This window comes from Pipistrellus kuhlii, unplaced genomic scaffold (genome assembly GCF_014108245.1).
Source record: "Pipistrellus kuhlii isolate mPipKuh1 unplaced genomic scaffold, mPipKuh1.p scaffold_m20_p_4, whole genome shotgun sequence".
Lineage (NCBI taxonomy): Eukaryota > Metazoa > Chordata > Mammalia > Chiroptera > Vespertilionidae > Pipistrellus > Pipistrellus kuhlii.
Genome location: NW_023425540.1, coordinates 3,539,273 through 3,561,882, shown reverse-complemented (window position 1 = coordinate 3,561,882; position 22,610 = coordinate 3,539,273). Strand labels below are relative to the sequence as shown.

The window sequence follows — 22,610 nt, the reverse complement described above, 5'->3', positions numbered from 1 at the left end:
TTGGGGGCCGCTGAACAAGCAAGAGTCCCCCCACATCTTAGCCGACGGGTGTCCCCAGGCCTCCTGTGGTGCTTTCACAGACAGGCCGTGGGCTAGTGAGACTCCGATCCTGGATGTCTTCCATGCTCAGCCCCGGGCAAGAAGCGGTGCCCGATTCTAACCCACTCCTTTGAACTAGCGGCATGGCAGCACGGGCACAGGACAGCCCCCAGGAGGATGTAACAGGAAACCGGTTACAATGCAGGCAATGGCGAGGCGCTGAGGGGTGGAAAGGGCTGTGCTGGGGGCAGGGGGGCTTGTCTGGGGCCACGCTACAGTAAGGTGACCAGACAAGCGGGACAGTCCGGATTTCTAACTATTTGTCCCACGTCCCGTGGCATTTTTAAAAAGTCCTGATTTTTGGAAAGAGTGCACGACAAGCTAGGGAACGGCGGGAGATTGGGAAGGGAATATATGGTTTTCGGCGGCCATGTGGCTATTTAGCCAGGATATGAGTTTTATATTAGTTTTGTTAATTTTATAATGTTAACCTTTAATAATAACAAATAATTGTTGAGAACTGATTATCAAGAACTGATTATCAAATTTCCCATTGTTGATCAGTTGTTAGAATTCACTCAAATGAGAAATATGCCAAAGAATAAAATAATACTATACATAATTTTTATTTCTTTATTTATTATATTTATAAATTGTGCTTACGTTGAAATTTTAAAAATATATTACAATACTATTTTTGCATTCTATGAAAATTTTTGTTGCTCCATATAGACCAAATTTTTAATCAAGAACACACACACACACACACACACACACACACACACACCCGTCAATGGTGTCCCGCTTTACCAATGTTAAAATCTGGTCACCTTATGCTACAGCCATCCCTGAACTTGAACAATTGGCTAACTGTTCCCGGGCGGCTGTCTCCTCGGCTGGAGTTTCTCTGGCTTCCCCACATGCCCTGTGCTGGGGGCTGCGGCTGCCCCGCCAGCGGCACAGACCGGGTGGCTTCGCTAAGGAAGGTGTCCTCTCAGAGCTCCGGAGGCTGGGCATCGGAGGTGTGGGTGCCCGCAGAGCTGGCTCTTTCTGAAGACTGGGGGGTGGGGGTGGGGGGGGGGGGTAAAGGGGAGGATGAGGGGGAGACTATACCATCCTGCTCCTGGCTTCTGGTGGTTTGCCTTTGGCGATCCTTGACTGGCACAAGTATCACCCCCATCTCTGTCTTCATCTTCACGTGGCGTGTGTGTGTGTGTGTGTGTGTGTGTGTCCATGTGCGTGTCTATCTGTGTGTCCAAATGTTTCCTCTTTGTAACATCACAGCCGTGTCTGGTTAGGGTCCATCCTAATGATCTCATCTCAACATGCTCATCTACAAAGGACTTTATTTCCAAATAAAGTCATCCTCATGGGAGCGGGGGGCCGGGCCTTCAACATCTTTTGGGGGTGATACATTTCAGCTCGTAACCCTCTGACCTCAGATTCCTGTGGGCAGGCCCCGGGAGCCATGACTGGCCTCCTGTCCACGGGCAGCCTGCCTCTGGTCTCCCCTGCTTCTCTGGAGAAAGGCAGGAGGCCGATGGAGGCACATCCTGATGGCCCCTTCCAGCTGTGTGATGCCAGGAAAGTCACTGTACCTCTCTGAGCCTCTGTCTCCTCATTTGGAGGTGAGAGGGTTACTGAGAAAAGTAATGAGCTGAATGAAGCAAAGAAGTACCGGGCTGGCCCGTGGTAAGTGCTCAGAAAAGTATAGACGTTATTTATTCTCCTCAGAAGCCAAGGAGAGGGCGGGCCAGCGGCTTCTAACCCTGGCTGCACATTGGAATCTTCTTGGTGAGCTTTGAAAATGCTGTTGGTGCGCACGCCCCACGAGACATTCTGACTCAGTTGGTCTGGGCCGGGGCCCAGGCACGAATATATTTAGAAGTTCCCTGGTTGGTGTTATGATGCGGCCAAGAGTGAGAACCACTAGAATGGATGGGAGGCTGGAAAACACAAGTGGAAAGTCTCAGCGCAGCTGAACGTCAGAGAGGTTGACTTGTAGACCGGGGCCAGAGGGTGTGGGCTGAGAGAGTGGCTGGAGAGCGCTGAGAAAACTGGCCAGTGGGTGACCTGGCTTCAGGGCCATTCCCGCCCTGGGGTCTCCCTGGTGAGGAGCACAGCACAGGGCCTCTCCCCCCACCGCTACCTCCCATCCACCCGTCGTCTGTCCGCAGGGCCCGAGACTAGCCTTCCTGTCTCCAGCTCCAGGTCTGTTAAGCAACCCCCAGTCAGAGTTAGTGTCAGATAATGCTTGATGTGCTGCCCTCCCAGGGGCAGAAGCAGAGATCCTCCAGGGAGGAGCCTGTGGGCCCCACAGGGCAGACTTGCAGATGGGGCTGCTGAGCGTCTTACACCTCACCCCATGGGGCTGCCTGCTGCCAATCAGCCTGGCTCCCAAGGCCGACAGCTGTCAACTGGCGAGCGTCTGTGACAGCATCACCCTCACTCATTCCACCCCCAGCACCAGGCCCTTCCCCGGCAGGGACGTGGGCATGGGGACAGCTGTCTGGCAGGTGCAGGGGGATAAAGCTCTCAGGCCTCTCTGCTGAGTGAGGAAGGCAGCTGGGAGAGGAGGGCAGGCCCCACCACCACTCCCACCTCCCCGCTCTCTCTAGCTGCTCCGTCACATCAGCTTCTCTGAGCCTTGGCCTTCTGACAGGGCCCTTGTTTGCTGGGCATCAGACACTTGCACTCATCCACCCCCTGCAGGTCCGGGGTCTCTCACTCCTCCGGTGACTTCTTACTATGTGAGGAATGAGGAATAGTAAGTGACGGATGTAAATATTGTAGAAGCCGCCTTAAAGACAAACTCTACAAGAATTCTCTCAATTTATTATCGCCAAGAGGCTAGGCATGTCCATTCGCTCCTCAGCAGAATGAATAAAAGCCCAGCGAGCAGACAGAGGACCCGCGGACCCCTCTGTCCTCATCTGCTCGGAGTCCTGCATTCGGCTCAGCGCATCCATGTGTTCGATTCCAACCAACCACATGTCAGAAGGAAGAACGGCCAGAGACGCTCTCAGTGCCAAGGGGGGGTGGGGGTGGGGGTTCTGGCTTCATCCACCACAGCAACGTGGTGAACTCGGACTTAACTCTGACTTTTGGAAACTCGGAGAAATGTGTTTGCTGGGTGTTTGTAACTCGGAAAGAGCGTTTGCCGGACAGGGACACTCAGTTGCTAACCGCAGAAACTCCGTCTGAATGCAGCCTGGTGCTCGGGACTCACCCCAAGACCTGAATGCTGCTGGTGTTGGGGAGGCAGGAGGGGAAAGGAGTTCCTCGAAGCTGATCACGGGGAAGGGTGACCTTTCAGAGCGAGGGCAGGAGCCCTCTGGACTGCCCTGGCGGGTTTCCCTGCTTCTCAGGCGGCCTGGATGCCGTTAAGCCCAGATTTCCTGGCAGGCGTGGGCTGAGGCTTTTCCAAAAGGCATCTCAGATCGTGGGCACAGCCTCCCCCCTTCTCATCCTCACAGCGAGCCCCGGACACACGCCCCCTGTTCCCAGCTGGCCGCACATGCTTCTTTTCACGCTGAACCAGGAGAACGGGCCAAGGTGTGACATTTATGAACCCCGGCAACTGGGAGCTGTGCGCGCAGGCCGCCGCCCGCGGTGTGGGGAGTGATGAATGGGCTGTTCTGCTCCCCCGCTGGCAGGCCTGCAGCCTCATTTAGTGCCGGCCAAGTATAAAACCGCCGGCCCGCCGGCCGCCTCCTCCAGCCCCTCCAGCCCAGCGTCCGAGGAGAGCAGCGCCTGGCCGGCCGGCCGTCTTCCCCAGGAGGCTCCGGGCGCCCAGAACCATGCCGGGCCGGCTGGCCCGCTGGCACCTGCTGGCTCTGCTCGCCCTCCCTCTTTGCCTGTGCCAAGACGAGTACATGGAGGTGAGCGGGAGAGCGCATAGCGTGGTGGCCAGGATAGTGCAGAGCCACCAGCAGAGCGCCCGCGGTGGCTCCCGGAGGGAGACAGTGAGAGAGCGCAGCCATCCTAGACCAGGCACGGTGGCTAGTAACGCGTCTGCACACCCCAAGCCCCCGAGGCCTGATGAGCTACCGCCCCCCGAGGTAGATGGCCTAGCCCAGAGCACCCCGTTCTGGGGCCAGGTACTCGGCATTCTCTTCTCAGGCTTTCCCGGGAGGGGCCGCCCCTGCTTTGGCTGCAGCTGGGATGCCGAGGGGGGATGCTTCGGAGCCGTCTGCTGAGCTGCTTGCGGGTCTCTCTCTGGGGGGCTCCGTGCAGGAGGGGGAGGGGAGGGTCTCAGGAAGCCAGCAGAGGTCGCATCGGTGTGCGGGGACACGGAGGCTGCCGGAGGCCCACCAAACAGGACGCTGGGGGCCGCCAGCTCCCTGCTCTGCCGGGCCGGGTGTCCACTGCCATTGGCGTGGAGGAGGCGGCTGTCCAGGAGAAGGCTCCTTCGCAGATCCTTAGGCAGTTGGGCTCTGGGAATCAGTGTCCAGCTGGGGGAAGCTGCCCTGGAGGTTTTCGCTTTGATTGGAGAGTTTATTGTGGCCTTCTATGCCAGGCGTGCTGATCTGATTTATAGGGTTCTAGGTTGCTAAGTTTCTATGTTCAGTCCGTTTAAAGAAGGACCAAAGAGCTCTGGCTCCGTGGATAGAGCGTCAGCCTGTGGACTGAGGGATCCCACATTTGATTCCCATCAAGGGCACTTGCCTGAGTTTCGGGCTTGTTCCCCAGTGGGGGGCATGCAGGAGGCAGCGGATCAATAATTCTCTCTCATCATTGATGTTTCTATCTCTCTCTCCTTCTTCCGTCCTCTGTGAAATCAATAAAGAAATATATATATTTTTTGAAAAGGACCAAAGAGTTAAAATAAACAAAAGTGTTAAATCAACAAAAAGACTATCTATTTAAAATGTAGACCTTATTGTATGAGTGAATGCCTGATAATCACAGAGGATGGCATTAATTTCTCAGACTAAGGGCTCAGCAAGAAGAGAACATCTTTAACTCTTTTTTAATTTAATCTTTGTTGCCGAGAGTATTGCAGACACCCCCCTTTTCTCCCTCCAACGGCCCCTTCACTGGGTTCTCTTCCCTCTCCAGAACTTCACCATCCTATTGTTTGTGTCCATATGTATGAATGCCTACATGCATGTAAGTTCTTTGTTAATCTCTTCCCACCCCCTGTCTGCCCCCACTTCCCTCTGAGATTCATCAGTCTGTCCCACATTTCCATACCTCTGGTTCTACTTTATCCATCAGTTTATTTTGTTTATTGGATTCACCTTTAACCCTTTTATGGTAGTATGGGAGTGAGCGAAAGGTTCAGTGTAGTGAATGGCAAATTGATGGGACTCAATTTATTTTAAACATTAAGAACAGGAAGAAACAGATTTAAAAATGTCTTTTCAAAACTATTGAACGTATTTTTAATTGGAGTATAATCCTATTTGATAAAGAGGGATTGACCATCACTCCATCACAAAGATGGCTGCACCCACAGCTGAGGCCAAGTTCCCATAAGGAGCCTAAAGGAGCAATCAGCAGGGACCTGAGGCTATGCCCTCCCCCACCTGGCAGGGCTTGACGGGGATCTCAGACTGCACCTCCCACCTGGTGGGGCTTGATGGGGGACCTCAGGCTGTGCCGCCTGCCCCAGCACCTGGCCAGGGGACCTGAGGCCGCCCCCCATTACCTTCTCGCCCCCCCTTTGGCCAGCTCCCCCTGGCAAGTCTTGACAAGGGTGGGACTGTCCAGGTCTGTATCTAGCCCAATTAGGGGGAGGGGCGGCTGGGTCTGGGTCTCACATGATTTTGAGGTGCATGTGGGTGGATGGGGACTTGACTCTGGGTCCCATGGTGAGCCCAGACTCTGACAGGAGGAAGGTTTTCATATACATTTTACTAATTTTCTTTCATCTCTGACACTTCTATTATAGAGAAAGGGCCAATAGTAATATTAAATTATTTCCTCTAATGAATCCCCTTTTAATGTGCACGAATTTCATGCACTGGGTCACTAGTTGATATATAACATTGTGTTGGTTTTAGGTGAACCAAATAGGGAGAAAGAGATTTTGATTTACTTTCTAGGCACCAAACATGCTAAAATCAGATGAGGAGGCAAGGAGAGTTACTTTGAATTATGTGATATTTGAACAAATAGGTTTCCCTACAAGAATGGACTGTTTTGATGCATTTAAATAGGCCCCCCAAAAGGTACATCAATTGAAATCTGAACCCCTCCTGCCACAGGTGGGGACATTTGGGTTAAGACTCCTTATCTGATCAGGCCAAGTTCACACATAGAACCACCTGCAGATCTAGGATTAACCTGGGACGTCTAACCACTCGGGTCCATGGGGCTGGGTCAAGGAAAAATTGCGTCTCAAGGAGCCGCAGAAGACATGATGACCTTTAAATGCAACCTCTATTTTAGAGCTTGTCCTCTCATCTGACAGGCGTTTGGCTGCAGGGTGAGTGATGGTAAGCTGCGTTTTCCATTGTGGAGAAGACATTTTCCCTTTGTCCAAGCCTTGATCTGGACTTTCTATTTCAGTTGATAGGATCTTTGCTGGATCCTTCCTGGCTCTGGCAGGGTGAGCCCCTACAGCAGCAGAAAGCAGATGTAGACTGTCATCAGTCATTATTTCTTGGCCGCCGATACCCAGAAGGCCACTAAAGTCCAAATTAATGTCTACTTCACCCCACCTTCTAGTCCCCTGGGCATTTAGCATGCTGAAATCATATGAGCGGGGGATAGGGGCCAACAAGTCACTTTCCGTCTGTTTTTGAAGTCAGGGGCTTTCAAACTCCCCGCTTCTCTAACATATTTCCAAACAATCCACCAACAGGAGATACTGAGGAGGTTTAGTCATTGATATTCTAGATGTTTTCAAAGCAACTCTTCTGCCAATGGATATGAAGACCCACCCAAATTTAGGGTTGTACTGTGTTCTTCTTTTGTTTGAATTTTTCTGTCTCCTCAATCATTCTTTCACCAGTCACTTCCCATGCCTCTACAATGTGCCAAGCTTTAGGATGGGCATAAACAAGCCCGAGGTCCTACTTCTGATCACTTCTGAAGCATTCTAGTGTCGATAAATGAAAAGATAATTAAATACTGTGTAACCAACTCAATGCACAAGAGATAGTTGTGGGGAAAGTGTTGGAATGGTGGGCACTGAGCTGGATCTCCAGGGGCAAAGTGGGAGGACGACCTGGGATGGTTTCAGAGCCAGGCTGGAGGGTGCTGTTGGCTGGTGGAGGAGCTTAGACCAGACCTTGCCAGCAAAGGTTGGCTTGTTTACTCATAGCAGGACAGCAAGGAGTCAGGTTTGGGCTCTAGAAATGCCTGTGCCCATAGGTTCCATGGATGGGAGTGTGCAGAGGTGGGGGGGGGGGGGTGAGCAGATCTGGACTCTTTTCCTGGCATTTTCTCCTCTGCACCTGTATCAGTTTCCCCTGTATTCACCTGTATCAGTTTCCCCTACTCGTTCTAGACATCTCTCTCCCTCTCTCTCTCTTCCTACTTCCCCTCTCCTTTTTCTTGTCTCTCTGGCTTGGGTTAAAGAGAAAGCTATGGAGTCCCTCTCCTAGAAGTTACTTGCTATTAGAGTTGACTTCTTTTTTAAAAATATATTTGATTAATTTTTTACAGAGAGGAGGGGAGAGTTAGAAACATCGATGAGAGAGAAACATCAATCAGCTGCCTCCTGCACACCCCTTACTGGGGGTGTGCCCGCAACCAAGGCACATGTCCCCGCCCGGGACCAAACCCAGGACTCCTGAGTCCTCAGGCCAACGCTCTATCCCCTGAGCCAAACCAGTCAGGCCTAGAGTTGACTTCTGAAGAGCTGCTGTGAGGCCTCCATCTTCAAAACAGACAGAACTTGTCTTAGGGACACCTTCCTCCCCTACTGCCCATCTGCATGTCCTTGGTGTTCACATTTGACCTAATTTTGGGAAAATGATTGGTAAACTTAAGAGGGTGACAGACAGTAACGACCTAATTAGCCCTTACCTAGGAGGAGACGTCTTAATTCACATGTTCTGACATCTTCCTCTAAAAGTCCATCGAAAGACTCACTAATATTGTTCCACTTGACTGAGCTTTGAAAGCCAGCCAGAGGGAGGAGCACATGATACGTTGCAGGAGGATTCTCTCCGGAGGCGCCCAAAAGGTAGTGGCTGGAAGTCCCTCCCTGTTTTGGTGGCAGCTCTATGCTCTCAAAGCACCCCAACCAGCTTGAGTGTGCACCCCAGTTCTAATTAGCTCTGGTCCTGAACAACCCCATCTCCTGGACTTCATTTCTCTTGCCTAGATAGCAGACTTTAAAAACAAAATCTAAGTCATTATTTCAGGTTTTGAAAAATATTTTAGTATCTTTGTTTGCGTCTCAGAGCTGGAAAAAACAAACAAACTCATGACCATCTTACTCAATCTTCTAATTTAGTAGAGAAAATAAAGCGATGTCTGGGGGACATGACTTTCCTAAGTCACACAGCACTGAGACGGGACTTCCAGCTCCAGTCCAGTCGCCTGCTTACCATCTCTGTATTTTGATCCTATTCATAGACAAATTGTTCCACATGAGGATTTTACCTCCTTCCACTCCCTTCTTCTCTAAAACCCATTATTGGCACCAGATTTCTTGGAGCTAAAAGAGCAGTATTTTCACATTAGCAAGATCATACCAGGAAATGATGGAATGCTTTCTCCTCAGAGTGCATCTTTGGGTTGGAAGGGGGGCGGTGCTGTGGTGTCTGACTTTCCAAGTGTCTGAAAGTCTTGGTCTCAGACCAATTATCTTTGCTGATTCTCTTTTTCGCCACCAGTTTTACAACAGGCTTTCATGGATTCTCATACCTGTCCATAGTTGGGTCTGGGCAACTGAAAAGTAGACGGAGAGTTAGTTCCAAATGGAAGTGCCTGATCACTCAAGACGTGGGCTCTGAGCTGTTGTGGGAGAATTTCTGGGCTACACACACCATTCTGCATTGGCCAGGAGTGGCTTAGTGGAAACCTTTAGGAAATGAAATGAGAAAATAAGGGAAAAGTCCAAGCCGATTTAAAAAACATGTTTTTTAAATTGATTTCAGAAAGGAAAGGAAAGAGAGAAAGAGAGAGAAACATCAATGATGAGCCCTAGTCGGTTTGGCTCAATGGATACAGTGTCAGCCTGCAAACTGAAGGATCCCTGGTTCGGTTCCGGTCAAGGGCACGTATCTTGGTTGTGGGCACATCCCTCGTGGGGGGTGTGCAGGAGGCAGCTCATTGATGTTTCTCTCTCATCAATGTTTCTAACTCTCTATTCCTCTCCCTTCCTCTCTGTAAAAAAATCAATGAAATATATATATATATATATATATATTTCATTGATTTTTTTATATATTTTAAAGAAAAAGAAACATCAATGATGAGAGGGAATCATTGATTGGTTGCCTCCTGCACTGGGGATGGAACCCACAATCCAACATGTGCCCTGACTGTGACCTCCTGGTTCATAGGTCAATGCTCAACCACTGAGCCATATCTGCCCAGCATCCAAGTCCATTTTTTATTAAAATAAAAAAAAAGTGAAGTCTAGATGTACAGCAGTATGAAGCCTTTTCTGCTTGGATTTCTAATTATAAAATGTGAATTTTACGTTTTTCCCCTCTTGTCTCTCCCTCTCTCTTCTTTTGAAATTCCTCTTATTTTTTTTTTTATGGCTCCCTTAGCAACAATATGCTGTTTTCAAGAAACCACTGAATTACAGTTGGTGTCTAGGAAAGTTTCCACAAGTATCTGTATGACATAATTAAACGGCAAGTTTCCAGTTCAGATGAGACTCCAGCTTTATAAGCAACTGCAACTCTTTTGCCGATCAACTTCCCCTCAATCTCTAGCTCCTTGAAGTGAAAACACACATTTTAGAAGTTTATCTTTAAATAAATAAGCCTTTAACTCAGTGTCACATTTGAACACATTTAATATTCATTAAGTACTCATTAAATATTTGTTCAAACGATGTGATAATCATTTTAAAGTTTGAAGTGGAATACAAAAAGGAACATCAGGTTAAATCTTATTAAGAGGAAGTTGAAGTTGTTTCAAGACAGAAGGACTTCTCTCCATTGATGCCAATATTTATCGACCAAAGTTTAATTTTCTGAAATAAAACTTTGAGTGGTTTCTCAAATGAAACTAAATTTAAAATGACATAACCCATAAACATATGAATACTTCATTTCCTTGATTTCCTAAGGTAATGTAGGGGTGCTCTGGCTGTTTGAAAAGCTAGAGTTACAACTGAGAATTTTTAAGAACTCTTAACCCAATATTACGAACATAGTCTTACTAACTATGGAAAGTTGATCATTCTTTTTTTAACAATGAATTTATCTGAGGCAAACTGATGACAACACCAGGGAGCAAGATCCAAACGGTCCTGGGAATAACAGATTTGCAGCTTCTTTTATGAAATTAAGCACAGGACATAAGGCAGATTGGAAAAGGCAAGGTGGGGATTGGACTTCAGGAGAGTGAACAAGATTATGGGCTCTCTTGAGGGTTAATAACCCCTTGGTATTTCGAAGGTATATTAACCCAGATGCACAAGAACAATCAAGAGGGGTCCCTTAAAACATTTCACTAAAGAAGTTATAGGCCTCGGATGTGACTACTCACCATGACCTGCCCAGTTAGGAATTTAGAATTTATGATCTGATCACCCCGTGAAGTTACTTTCTAAAGCACCCCCCCCCCCATTTTTTGTGCACAGTTCCTCTTTTGGACATAAATTAATCTGAAGTATGCTTTGATAATAACCTTTTGGTCAGACAATGTGGTCTCACAAAGCGAGGAAGGCTAATTCCTAGGCAGTCTCGGTATCAGTGTTGTCTTGTTGACCACTGGGGAAGGGCCAATGCCATAGCCACGGGATCTGAGTTAAGGCTAATTCTTTTTTCTTTTTTTTTCTTTTTTTCTTTTTTTTCAAAAAAGGGAAGGGCAGGTAAATGGGAGGCAAGTCTGATGGTTTTTATTAGTGGAAAAAAGGCTACTCTGGATCATTTCTATCCTGTGAACGATCATGATCTGAGCTTTGCCTTCTGCCTCATTCTTCTGTATTTATCATCTTGTATAATATTTACACAAACCATGAAAAAATAAAGGAGTATTAGCAGTTACCTTACGCATATTCTGTAAAAAGTTGATAATTCTCCTTTGGAGGTCATGTACTCAAATCTAGCTGCATCTGAGGCTCTTGGGGGAAAAGGGGGTGTTTCTGAAGTTTCCTCACTTGCTGTCATGAGTTGCAGCGAAAAAGTACTTCTAAGGATACTGCCCAACACCCCACCCTCAGCCCCACTCACACTCCTTTCCAAAGGGTGTGTTCTCCGATTGATTCTCTTGGTTCCTTTACCTTTTGATCTTTGGTTCATCTTAGCTACCCCTGACTCCTTTGCCATTGACATCCCCACCCCATTCAGTATTTTCTTATGTTGTTGTGGGTTGTTTGTAGTTAAACTTGCCTAGGGATCAAGGCCAGAGAAATTCAGAAGTCCTAATTACCTTGCTCTGAAGTTCCTCTTTGTCTTTTTTAAAGTCTCCATCACCAGGAGGACTGCCTCCAGACTGCAGTAAGTGTTGCCATGGAGATTACAGCTTCCGAGGCTACCAAGGGCCGCCTGGACCTCCCGGCCCCCCTGGCATTCCAGGTAAGGATGGGAGAGATGCACTGTGCAGGCCTAATTGCAGACTGTGCCAAAATAGGAGCCAGGGGGTGAACCCAAATCACCTGAGATGCTTGGGTGTGATCCAAAGGGTATCGTGGAAAATCCAAAGGAGAGTTGGGTAGACTGGGTGTGTAGACAGTTTAGCTGGAGCAGTACCACCTCAATATTATTTGTAATTCCATTTGAAGCATGGAGTGGGGAACTACCTGAGCTTAACGGGAACATATCCCTGCTTCAGGTTCGTGTGATGCCCTGTATCGAACGTTCAAGGAATTTGTGAAGTGAGGGTGTGAAGGAGAGGAGAGTTTCCTGGTCTAGGCTACAGGTATCTCCATGATGCCATTCACTGAGTTACCCATCCTCCTGTCAGATTCTTCATTCAGTTCAATTTCTCTTTCCCAGCCTTGGCACCTTTCATGTTCAGTGACCCTTGGTTGCCTTTTATGGCTCTTAGTCTCATGGGAACATTTTTGCATATATGGAGGCACGGGGAGGGATGAGGGGGGGACGGAGATCAGGGTGGGGAGGGGGTGCTGTAGAGCTCCACCATGCCTCTCCAGACCCACCATTCACCCACTCCTACTCTGCTGAGTGGTGTCCCCGGCAGGTGGGGTTTGGATAACTTGCTGTATCCTCGGTCAGACAGGGAAAGGTTAGAACTTCCAACTCAGTCTGGGGGTTTAGTCATCTTCCTTCTCTCCAGGTTAATTCCTGGGGTTGGACCTTTTCTCAGGGTTTGGCAAATGTCCTCTTGCTCTTCCCTGATTTATCCCATTGATGCTAATGTCTAACAAATTAGGTTTAATTTTTTAAATACGATTGAATGGCTTCTTGAATGTAACCAAATTTAAGTGAGAAAATATTTGCCTGGCCGGTGTGGCTCAGTTGTTGAGCATCAACCTACGAACTAGGAGGTCACATGCCCAAGTTGTTGGCTTGACCTCCAGTGTGGGGCATGTAGGAGGTAGCTGATGGATTGCTCTCTCTCACCATTGATGTTTCTATCTCTCTCTTCCTCTTCCTTCCTCTCTGAAATCAATAAAAATATATTTAAAAAATAAAATGAAATGAAAAAATGCCCCGTTTGAATTTAAACTGTGATTCCTGGCATTGAATCAATGTCATTGACCATCAATGACATCAGGCAGCAGGTAAGTGGTTCGAGGTGAGATATTCAGACTCTTCCAAAATCTTCTTGGATCAACTCTCCCCAGGTGACAGGACAGGCTGGCCTTGGCTAAGTGCTCCCCATCAGGAGCAGTTTAGTCATTAACTCACTGACCTATAAACACTCAAAGTTCACCCATCTGAAAGGGTGACAAGCCAGAGTCAACAGCGAAAGGGCCCGAAATGCAACAGATGTAAAAAGAAAAGAGCTGCAGACATTGTGGCAAAATAAAGCGAAGAGCTGAAGTTGTTAGCCACGTCTTGCTTTCAAAATTATTCTAATTTTTTATCAAAGAGTTTATTTTTCCCCAGTTGTAAAAGGGTCCTTTGAAGAAAACTTTTAGAAACACACAGAAAGAAAATAGGAAAGTATGTAAAAATGACACAAAAATCACTCATGTTTTGTCCATTTAGAAAAAAAAAATCACTGTAAATATTTTTATGTAATTTGTTCTAGTCTTTCCCCCTTCAGGTATAACACACACACACACACAATATATATATATATTCATACACACACATAGTATCATGCTATCTCTATTGATGGATAACCTTTCTATTGAAAAATACAATGAATATTTTAATGTTATTACTTTTGTTCAGCATTCTTTTTTATAACTATAGAACATCATCTCCCTGTTGTATCTCTTTTTTTTTTTTCTTTTCTATTTTCTTTTATTTTTTTTTTTATTTTTATTTTTTAGTTTAGCCCTTCCAGTATTGGGAGTCCTTTAGGTGGATTCTAATCTTAACTACCATAAATGATGCTTTGGTCATCCATCTCCTACACATTTTTTTCATCTAAGTCCCATTTTATCAGAAAAACAGGCGTTGAAGCCTTAAGAGTGTCCCGCTTAAAGGAGATCCCATTTGATGTGCCCCCATGGCTGTGTCTGGGGTTGTTTCAAATGGCCCCCCTTTACAGCTGAGCTTGTGCGTTTGGGGGCTGTGTTTGAAGAGAATAGATGGTGAGTATGAGTGGGGCGCTTTCTCATGTGAGGTGTCTGGTCATTTAAGGAAACCATGGAAACAACGGCAATAATGGAGCCACTGGCCACGAAGGGGCCAAAGGTGAGAAAGGAGACAAAGGAGACCTGGGGCCCCGAGGGGAGCGCGGGCAGCACGGCCCCAAAGGAGAAAAGGGCTATCCGGGGATCCCGCCCGAACTTCAGGTACGTGCCGGGCGTCCCAGGTGACTGCGTCCCCAGGTGACTGCGTCCCCAGGTGACTGCCCCATCGGCCTGGGCCTCACGGTCCAGGAAGGAAAGCTCAGGCACCAGCATGGAGGACATCCTAGGCTCAGTGTGCTCATCTCTAGTGTAGGAGGTTTGCACAAGCTCTGTGCTGTTCAGAGTCATCCTTAGGGAGTAGAGAAATGCTGGAAGAGTGAAACACAACTCCCTCAATAAACCAAACTCAAGGCGACCCTGAATGTCCTTCATCTCCCATTTTCCAAATTTGAAGCCAGGCTAAATAAAAAGGGTTTTCACAACTTGAATATATAAACTGTCTGAAAGACCAATGGAGGAAAATTTTGCCTTTTATTTTGGGCATAGATAATGGTTGTTTGACTCTGGATAAATGCCATCATTTTTCTGGGCCTTGTAAAACTAAGAGGTCCTGTATGTTCCTCTAACTGCTTTTGTGAGATTTTAATGAATGCTGCTTAATAATTTTAGCAACCTGGGAGCCACATGCCAGTGTATATTTACAAACAGAAGGAGTCAATGCCACTTGGCCAGGTTAAAGTTCACTAGTAAGATGGCTGATACTCATTCTCAAAGCCAACTCTAACCCCAAAGCTGTGAGTGGCTACACCCTGGCTAAGGGCTTCTCAAATCTTTACCATACCGAGGTGCCCTTAATAGCTATATGTAGAAGATTTCATCCAAATTTCCCCAATATGGTTTGGTAATAGAATTTTCACATTTCAAACAGCATTTTGAAGTCTAACGTTCCTTTAAATGCATGATCAGACTGTTGCTATGTACAATCATTTTAGTGGCCACATAGCATAAATATGTTGTAAATGACCATGATTTATTTAGTTCACTTGCCATAGATGAATGTTTGTGTGATTTCCCATCTTGCTGTTACAAACACCGCTGAACTAAACTGACCTGTATAAAAGCCTACTCCTTTAAAATGAGCTGTCTATTAAGTAACCACCCACCCTTCTCCTTAGATCGCCTTCATGGCTTCCCTGGCAACTCACTTCAGCAACCAGAACAGCGGCATCATCTTCAGCAGCGTTGAGACCAACATTGGAAACTTCTTCGATGTCATGACTGGTAGATTTGGGGCCCCAGTGTCAGGTGAGATGTAAAAATAAGTGAATGATTGAATTAACCATTCAGCAATTAAGAGAGAAGGAAGGGAGAGAGGGAGGAAGGAAGGGAGGCAGGGAGGCTGGGAGGGTTATATTTTAGATTAGTGCCTCTCAATCTGAGGTTATTGGTTTAGACTTATTCATGTAATTTAAATAGTCAATGTTCACTATTAGTTATTCCACCAGAGTTTCCCATGCTTCTCTTTACCGGCTAAACTTTAGCCTCTAATTATTTTCTTAAGGCTTATGGCATCAGCATTCCCGGGACCTCACATGTTTTGTACTCTGTGGGAACTTGAGCTACATGTAAAAACCTGGGCTTACAGCTCTTTTTCCCCTGTCTCCTAGCATTTGGCCCAAAGAACTCTGAAACAAGTCTGAAGTTTTTCCTTATAAGTAACTTAATCATTTTTTTTAACTTACCAAAGAATTCTTGCTTTCACTTCAAAGTCCAATGATTTGTTTTTAGAATAACTGTTAGTCATTCTGAGTTAACTTTTCCTACTCTGCATTGTGCCCTTTTGATATGGTGGGTTTAAGCCTTCTTTTTGTCCAGAAAAGTTTCTTTGAGTTACTTTTTAGAACATAAATACTGTTTTATCTTCTCATTGTTGTGCTAAGGCGGGGTGGCAGTGGGAACAGTCTGACTTGTTAAGAAACCTGGTAACAAGAGGTACTTGGTCTAGAGAATATTTTAAAACTGTAATGAAACCAATAAAAAGTCAGTCAGAGTTTTTATCTTCACAGGCCAGCCATTCTAAACAATGTCCGTGATAAAATATTCCCTTGTAGGGTGGACCACTTACAGGCATTCCCCTCCCTGCCCCCTCCCAGGGCACCTTAGCCCACCACAGGCTAACTTCTTTAAAGGACTCCAATTACACCTTGCTTGTGTTTTTAACTTTTCTTTGTCTTCTGTGTCTGTCATTTTCTGTAATCTTTTAGTGCTCTTCATTTCCATTTCCTGCTGTTTGCTTCTTCTCTTTCTATCCTGCATGTTCTTAATTATGTCTTCTTTTCACTTCTTCCAATTTCTTCTGTCTTGTTTCTATGATTTTTTTAAATGTCTTAATGTTAATCATGATGTCGCGATTTCTAGTTCCCCCTTTTGTCTGGCCATTTCTACCATGAATTCCTGCATTGCTTCATAATCTTTTCCTATTTGCGTAGTTGCTATATTTTAAACTCACGATGGAATACTTGGCTGCATTTTTCATCTACTGCATAACACCATCTCCTCTTGGTGAGTATTCTTCACCTGTTGGTAATCTTTGCTGCGCTTTTCTAGTTTTTAAAGTGAACTGATGGTTGAATGGGTTGGGTTTTCAAGTGGGAGTCAAAATGATAGTTGCTATTACATTATCAGACTCATATAGACCCACTCGCCACAGGCAGTCATTTCTGGGTGAGGATGGGCCCAGCAGCCCTGCGGGCTTGGGAACTCAGTGGCTCCCTGCCCTGCTGTCAGGGGACGCACAGCTTTTCTTGTTTCAGTCCCTCTGTGTGCCTCCCTGTGTGGTCACACTTCCTCTGCCTCTCTAGACTGCTCTGGGTCCAGCAAGACTTCTGAATCCAGCCTGGCACTTCTCTTGCATCTTATTTTTGCTGGCGGGTTCTAGGATCTGCCACTGCGTGGCTGCTTCCCATATCTTCTGCAATTTATTTAGCAACCTTCCCCCAATTCTTTACTTTTGCTTCGTCTCAGCTCATCATCTGTCCTTCAGAGGGGCCTTTCTCCATCAGGGAGTGTGTTTTTCTTGGCACGGATGGAGATCTGCTGCTAAATGACCTCCTCAAACCCCCCTGCCCCATCCTTTTGTCTCCTCCATGGGACTTTTAAAGTTTATTGTTTTGTTGCTTTTATTTATTTGTTTTTGTCTCTTGGCTTTGCAGAAAATTGGATACTTCTAGGTGTTTCTTTTCAATCCCTTCTGTTTCTCTAGATATACCCAGAAGGAAAAGATGAAAATTCTGATGGGTGCAGTGACCATGTTAGACTTGTTGCATATGCTATTAATGTGCGCCTCGATTTATCTTTCTACCCAGCTAAAGCCAGGTGTGAATGTCATATGAAGTGATAGGAACAATCTTTCATCACACTTCAATCTACTTTAAAACTTCTTTTGTGATTTTTCTGCTCTGAAGATTTAGTTTATAATTTTCCTAGAACTGTTACGTTAAGCGCTACCCGTGCCACAGTTTATATAAACACCTCGATAAGCCCAGTCAATGTTTCCGTGGCTCTGTAATGGATGTAGTCGTTTTTTAGAATTCCTTTTGGCTCGATATGAGTCTGATAATATAATAGCAACTATCATTTTGACTCCCACTTGACTGTTTAAGCCTCATCCAGTAGATTGCAAAATGATTGTTTTATGATATTCATCTTTGGGAGCGACAAGACAAAGGTTGATTTTTGCAGTTACAGTAACATCTGAAAACCATAGTTCAAGTGCGTTCTCTGAGGAAACACCATGTGTGGGTGTGATATATATTCATTTTTGGATTTCCAACTCTGGGGATTTTATTATTCACCATTCGGGTTCCCCATCTGCTCTTTCTGAAATGCTTTTGCAATTCATTTATTACAGTAGTCATCATTTTTCTTCATAAAAACAAAGATATTTTCCTGTTCTTTGATTTCTGCTTTATTTTTTCGAGGCATTGAAAATTGATGTGTATGTGTGTGTGTGTGTGTGTGTGTGTGTAATAGGAAGTTTTGTAAAATGTAAAAAACTGAACACATATACACTACTTTCTTTGAGTTTTCTACTGTTCACCTGAGGACCAGCTGGGAGTATGAATGGACATGGCTAATGTGAACACTATTTCCTTTCATCCCAGCACATTGTGTATGTGAGCTGGCACTAGTGAAGCATAATCAGACTTCTTTATTTGGCTCCCCTTGACTCAGGAGCAGGTGCATCAGCAAGTACCCTTCCCACATCTAGCTTACTTGATTGCACCTTTGGAAAAGAGATAAAACAATGCACAGCTGGTTTTAGATGTCTCTGGGGTTTTCTCTCACAGAGCCTGCTGTGGGCTAAATGCTCACCTCCCTTCAACATCCCTTCAAAATGATCACTTTCGGAGGTAGGGCCTTTGGGGAGCAATTAGATTATGAGGGTGGAGCCCTCAGGAGTGGGATTAGTGCCTGTGTGAAAGCGGCCCCTCTGCTGAAAGACGGTACAAGCACAAGCCCATGACTTGGAGGAGGGCTCTCATCTGGCCAAGTGGGCACTGTGGTTTCAGTCTTCTGACCTCTGGAACTATGGGAAATAAATGTCTATAGTTTCTAAGCTGCTCAGTCTGTGGTGTTCTATTACAGCAGTTCGAATAAACTATATGTGGCCATTAGTTTGAAAACGCGGCATGGACATCAATGAGAGCCTGCTTTCTGTTCCACCATCTTTCCTGAGTGCACTCCCAAATCTAGGATGCTTGGGAGCTGAGATTTTCCTTTCCTCTCCTCTTCCTATGATTGGATCCTTCTTAATCACCCAGTAACGGTGCTACCGGTCTACACTGGCATTTCAAATGTGTCAGGTTATACTAAGGTGCATTCCATGAGGAGCCCCGAAATCTTACAAAGAAATTCGTATATTTTAAAACATGTTTGCCTTTTCCAGATGAGAAGGGTTCATATTGATAGGAGCAAGATTATGCTGCTGAGTCAACATTGCATCTTTCTGTTTAATGTACATAATTTCACCTACTTACAATATCTATTGGGAGAAATTATTGGGACTATTTCTCTAGCACCAATACACACTTACCTGTGTTACAATATTCTTATCTTTGGCCTAATCTGTGGCGAGTGTGCTCTGTACTCTATTACTTTGTCTTAAGCACTTCATCGAGGATAAGAGGAGGCAGTGACATATGGCCAAAATGAGGTCGACTCTTTCCTTTAACACACACTATGCACATTAAGAAAGTCTGGGGGGGTAGTGGGGGAGGGGAGTAAAGCAGTTTGAAGGTGAGAGCAGATAGAGAAGTCCTTGTGCAAATAAGGGCCCCGAGGAACCTGCAGACTATATAGTCCGGTGGTCAGCAAACCGTGGCTCACGAGCCACACGCAGCTCTTTGGCCCTTTGAGTGTGGCTCTTCCACAACATACCAGGCCTGGGCGAGTCTATTTTGAAGAAGTGGCGTTAGAAGTTTAAGTTTAAAAAATTTGGCTCTCAAAAGAAATTTCAATCATTGTACTGTTGATATTTGGCTCTGTTGACTAATGAGTTTGCCGACCACTGCCTTAGACTGTCAACAAAACAAGTGAGAAGTCCTGGGTTGTATCTGCCTGCTGTCCGTGGTCCTCAATGTACCATGTATGAACCTAAACATGACTGAACGCCTGCCTTTTCCAGGTGTGTATTTCTTCACCTTCAGCATGATGAAGCACGAAGACGTTGAGGAAGTGTATGTGTACCTCATGCACAACGGCAACACGGTCTTCAGCATGTACAGGTGGGTGGCCTTCTCAATCGAAGGTAATGTCCACGCCACCATTGTCTGCTCACAGGATGGCTAATGCCAAAGACTAGATAGGAATCAGTAGACCCTGACATGGACCCTGTCATCCCTGAGAACTCCTACGTACCAGGATATGGCCAGATTATAACTACTAATTGGGGTCAATAAACCTGATAAACTTGGGCATAAACAGGTGAAAAGGCCATCATCTTTCCTTCTCTCTCATTCTTTCCTTCCACATTCCTACTCTCCCTCCCCTTTTGCTCAGAGTTTAGCCACTTTGATGGCCTTGTCTACCGTCCCTGTGGGCTGATGGATTGAGAGCTTGGAGTGAGTTCTTCTCTCCTGGCCGAGCTATGGCTCTGATATCTATCTCTGGCACTAGGACTCCTTGAGGAGGAAATTATTTTTAAAAGAAATATTTCAACTTAGAGTGATGTAAGCATAAGATGTGGGAAAGAGGCAGAGAGCTAACATCTTCCCCACAATTAAATAGGTGATTAGTTATCTTTGGAAAATTTTAGGGCTGTTATCAATTCTCTGTTATTTTATATATATATATATTTTATTGATTTCAGAGAGGGAAGAGAGTAGAGAGAGATAGAAACATCAATGAGAGAGAATAATTGATTGTTTGCCTCCTGCATGCTTCACACGGGGGATCAAACCCACAACCTGGGCATGTTCCCTGACTAGAAATCAAGCTGAAATCTCCAGGTTCATAGGTTAAACTTTTCCTATTAAGATATAATTGACATACAAATTTATTCATTTCAGATGTACAGCATAATGATTCAACTTACAGTATTAAACTTACAATGGGTTTATTTGGACACAATCTCATCGTAAATCAAGGAGCATCTGTATTTTATTTATTTACTTATTTATTTTTCAAAGAGAGCCTTTTATTTTTTTTAAAATATATTTTATTGATTTTTTATAGAGAGGAAGGGAGAGAGATAGAGAGCTAGAAACGTCGATGAGAGAGAAACATTGACCAGCCACCTCCTGCACACCTCACACCAGGGATGTGCCTGCAACCAAGGTACATGCCCTTGACCGGAATCAAACCTGGGACCTTTCAGTCCGCAGACAGACGCTCTACCACTGAGCCAAACCGGTTTTGGCAAGCATCTGTATTTTAGTTTGGCAGCCCTCCCTCTAATGCCAAGTTCTAAATCAGCTAGGGTGAACCAAACTAATGCTGGCCCCAGGTAAAGGCTTGGCCCCCGTAGAAACCCCTTTTCTCCTCATGGGACAGTCCAGAGTGGTAGCTCTAGGTGTGGAGGACGATAGAGATCTTTCCTCTACACATTCTTCAAGAGCTCAGGCCTCAGCACACAACTGCCAAGGTCCTCTGGTCATTGTCGTTAGCATCCCACACAATCACAACGAGGAAGGGTCAAGGAGGGGTCTTCCTGAGAGTTGCACTGGCCAATTCTAGCAGTGGCACATGCCCTTTCTGTTCACGTGTCCTCGAAAGGACTCAACCACAGGACTATCCCTAAATGCAGGGGAGCCGAGAGAGAAGGGGAGGACAGAATTTGGTAAAGAGCAGACTGTCCCCCTAAATGGTTTGGCTCAGTGGACAGAGCGTTAGCCTGCAGACTCAAGAGTCCCAGGTTCAATTCCAGTCAAGGGCATGTACCTTGGTTGCAGGCACATACCCAATAGGGGGTGTGCAGGAGGTAGCTGATCTATGTTTCTCTCTCAGTGATGTTTCTGACTCTCTATCCCTCTCCCTTCCTCTCTGTAAAAGAAATCAATAAAATATATTTTGTAAAAAAAGAGCAGGCGGTCCACTGTAGAGCCTAAGTAGACGGTGCCTTTTCCTCTTTCCAGCTACGAGACCAAGGGGAAGTCAGACACGTCCAGCAACCACGCGGTGCTGAAGCTGGCCAAAGGCGACGAGGTGTGGCTGAGGATGGGCAACGGCGCTCTTCATGGGGACCACCAGCGCTTCTCCACCTTCGCGGGCTTCCTGCTCTTTGAAACTAAGTGAATGCGTGACCACCAGCTCCCCTCTGGGAAGACTTATAGCTCACCTGGTACTGTTATCATCTGAGGAACATTAGGGTTAAGCGTTCTACCTGTTGTATTTTTTTAACAAATATATCAGTTACACTGTTAATGTGGCTACAGATTCAGCAACCATGTGCGGGATGACTCAGGGGTTCAGGAGAATCAAACACAAAACCGTTTTCCCCAAGTGACCTTGACTAAGAAACTCACCACTTCATCCCTCTTCCCTAAGCACCTAAAAGAGATTTCCCAGCTGGGTATAGGTGGGAATACTGGTGCTGATAGAGCAGTCATTTGCAAAGAGTTCTGGCAGCTGTGTTTTTAGTTCAATAGCCACTTTCAGGAACCCCTGCAGTTTTGAGTTCATCACTTAAGACTTTTCAGCAAATAGGAGGCCGTGATTAAGATGGGGCTGAGGCAAGACCAGGGGCACTTGCTAGGATCCAGGTACCAGAAACATGTGTACAAAACCTAGACTGGGAAGTAGCACTCTGATCCAGTGGGTCCACATTCATAAATGAAGCACAGATATTTTTTAGTCATTCCTGATAGCTTTTAGGTAGCAAAAGTAGTCACCATGCCCACACATGATTGACTCGTTTTTTTCGTATTTTTTTTTAAAACAAGGATGTTACTGTAATCAGATCCTAACTTCTAGTAGTTTGTATTTTTCAAAATAGAATTGGTGTCTTGATCCAGAGTCGGATTGACAAGATCTGGTTTACCAGGTTGCCCCTTTCCCACCAGGTTTCTTAGATTACAATAAGTCTGGTTTGGCGCTGACCTGCAGGCCAGTGTAGGCCCACCTTTTCTCTAGAGATTACCCTCATGAAATTTACACACACTGACAAGTCATGTTGAAGGCGCTGTAGACTTAGTTATACATAGTCAAACTAGTGGAT

The 22,610-nt window shown here is 45.8% G+C and overlaps 2 protein-coding genes across 4 annotated transcripts in view; both read left to right on the top strand.

The window, feature by feature from the left end:
* Window positions 1-3,501: 3,501 nt before the first annotated feature.
* Window positions 3,502-22,314, top strand: C1QTNF3 (C1q and TNF related 3). Of its 3 annotated transcripts, none has more exons than XM_045571506.1 (6): window positions 3,502-4,100; window positions 11,588-11,699; window positions 13,902-14,056; window positions 15,070-15,199; window positions 19,581-19,680; window positions 21,529-22,314. In XM_045571506.1, exons 1-6 carry the CDS (start codon window positions 3,840-3,842, stop codon window positions 21,686-21,688), a joined length of 918 nt encoding a protein of 305 aa, XP_045427462.1. In that variant the 5' UTR covers window positions 3,502-3,839; the 3' UTR covers window positions 21,689-22,314. The 3 variants fall into 3 exon arrangements, with proteins under 3 accessions (XP_045427462.1, XP_036265229.1, XP_036265230.1); XM_036409336.2 differs by having other exon boundaries at window positions 3,502-4,139; XM_036409337.2 differs by having other exon boundaries at window positions 3,533-3,920.
* AMACR (alpha-methylacyl-CoA racemase) overlaps window positions 13,352-22,610 on the top strand; it is a 28,612-nt gene continuing 19,353 nt past the window's right edge. The window contains exons 1-2 of the mRNA XM_036409335.2: window positions 13,352-13,356; window positions 20,671-20,678. The gene's annotated coding sequence lies outside the window, so the exon portion shown is untranslated. The remainder of the gene's footprint in view (window positions 13,357-20,670; window positions 20,679-22,610) is intronic.

Bases quoted from the DNA above. Each gene is read 5' to 3' on its own strand.
- C1QTNF3 (XM_036409336.2), top strand. From the start codon at position 3,840: ATGCCGGGCCGGCTGGCCCGCTGGCACCTGCTGGCTCTGCTCGCCCTC. The intron at 4,140-11,587 runs GTACTCGGCATT...TCTTTTTTAAAG, and splicing joins GCACCCCGTTCTGGGGCCAG to TCTCCATCACCAGGAGGACT. The intron at 14,057-15,069 runs GTACGTGCCGGG...CCTTCTCCTTAG, and splicing joins GGATCCCGCCCGAACTTCAG to ATCGCCTTCATGGCTTCCCT.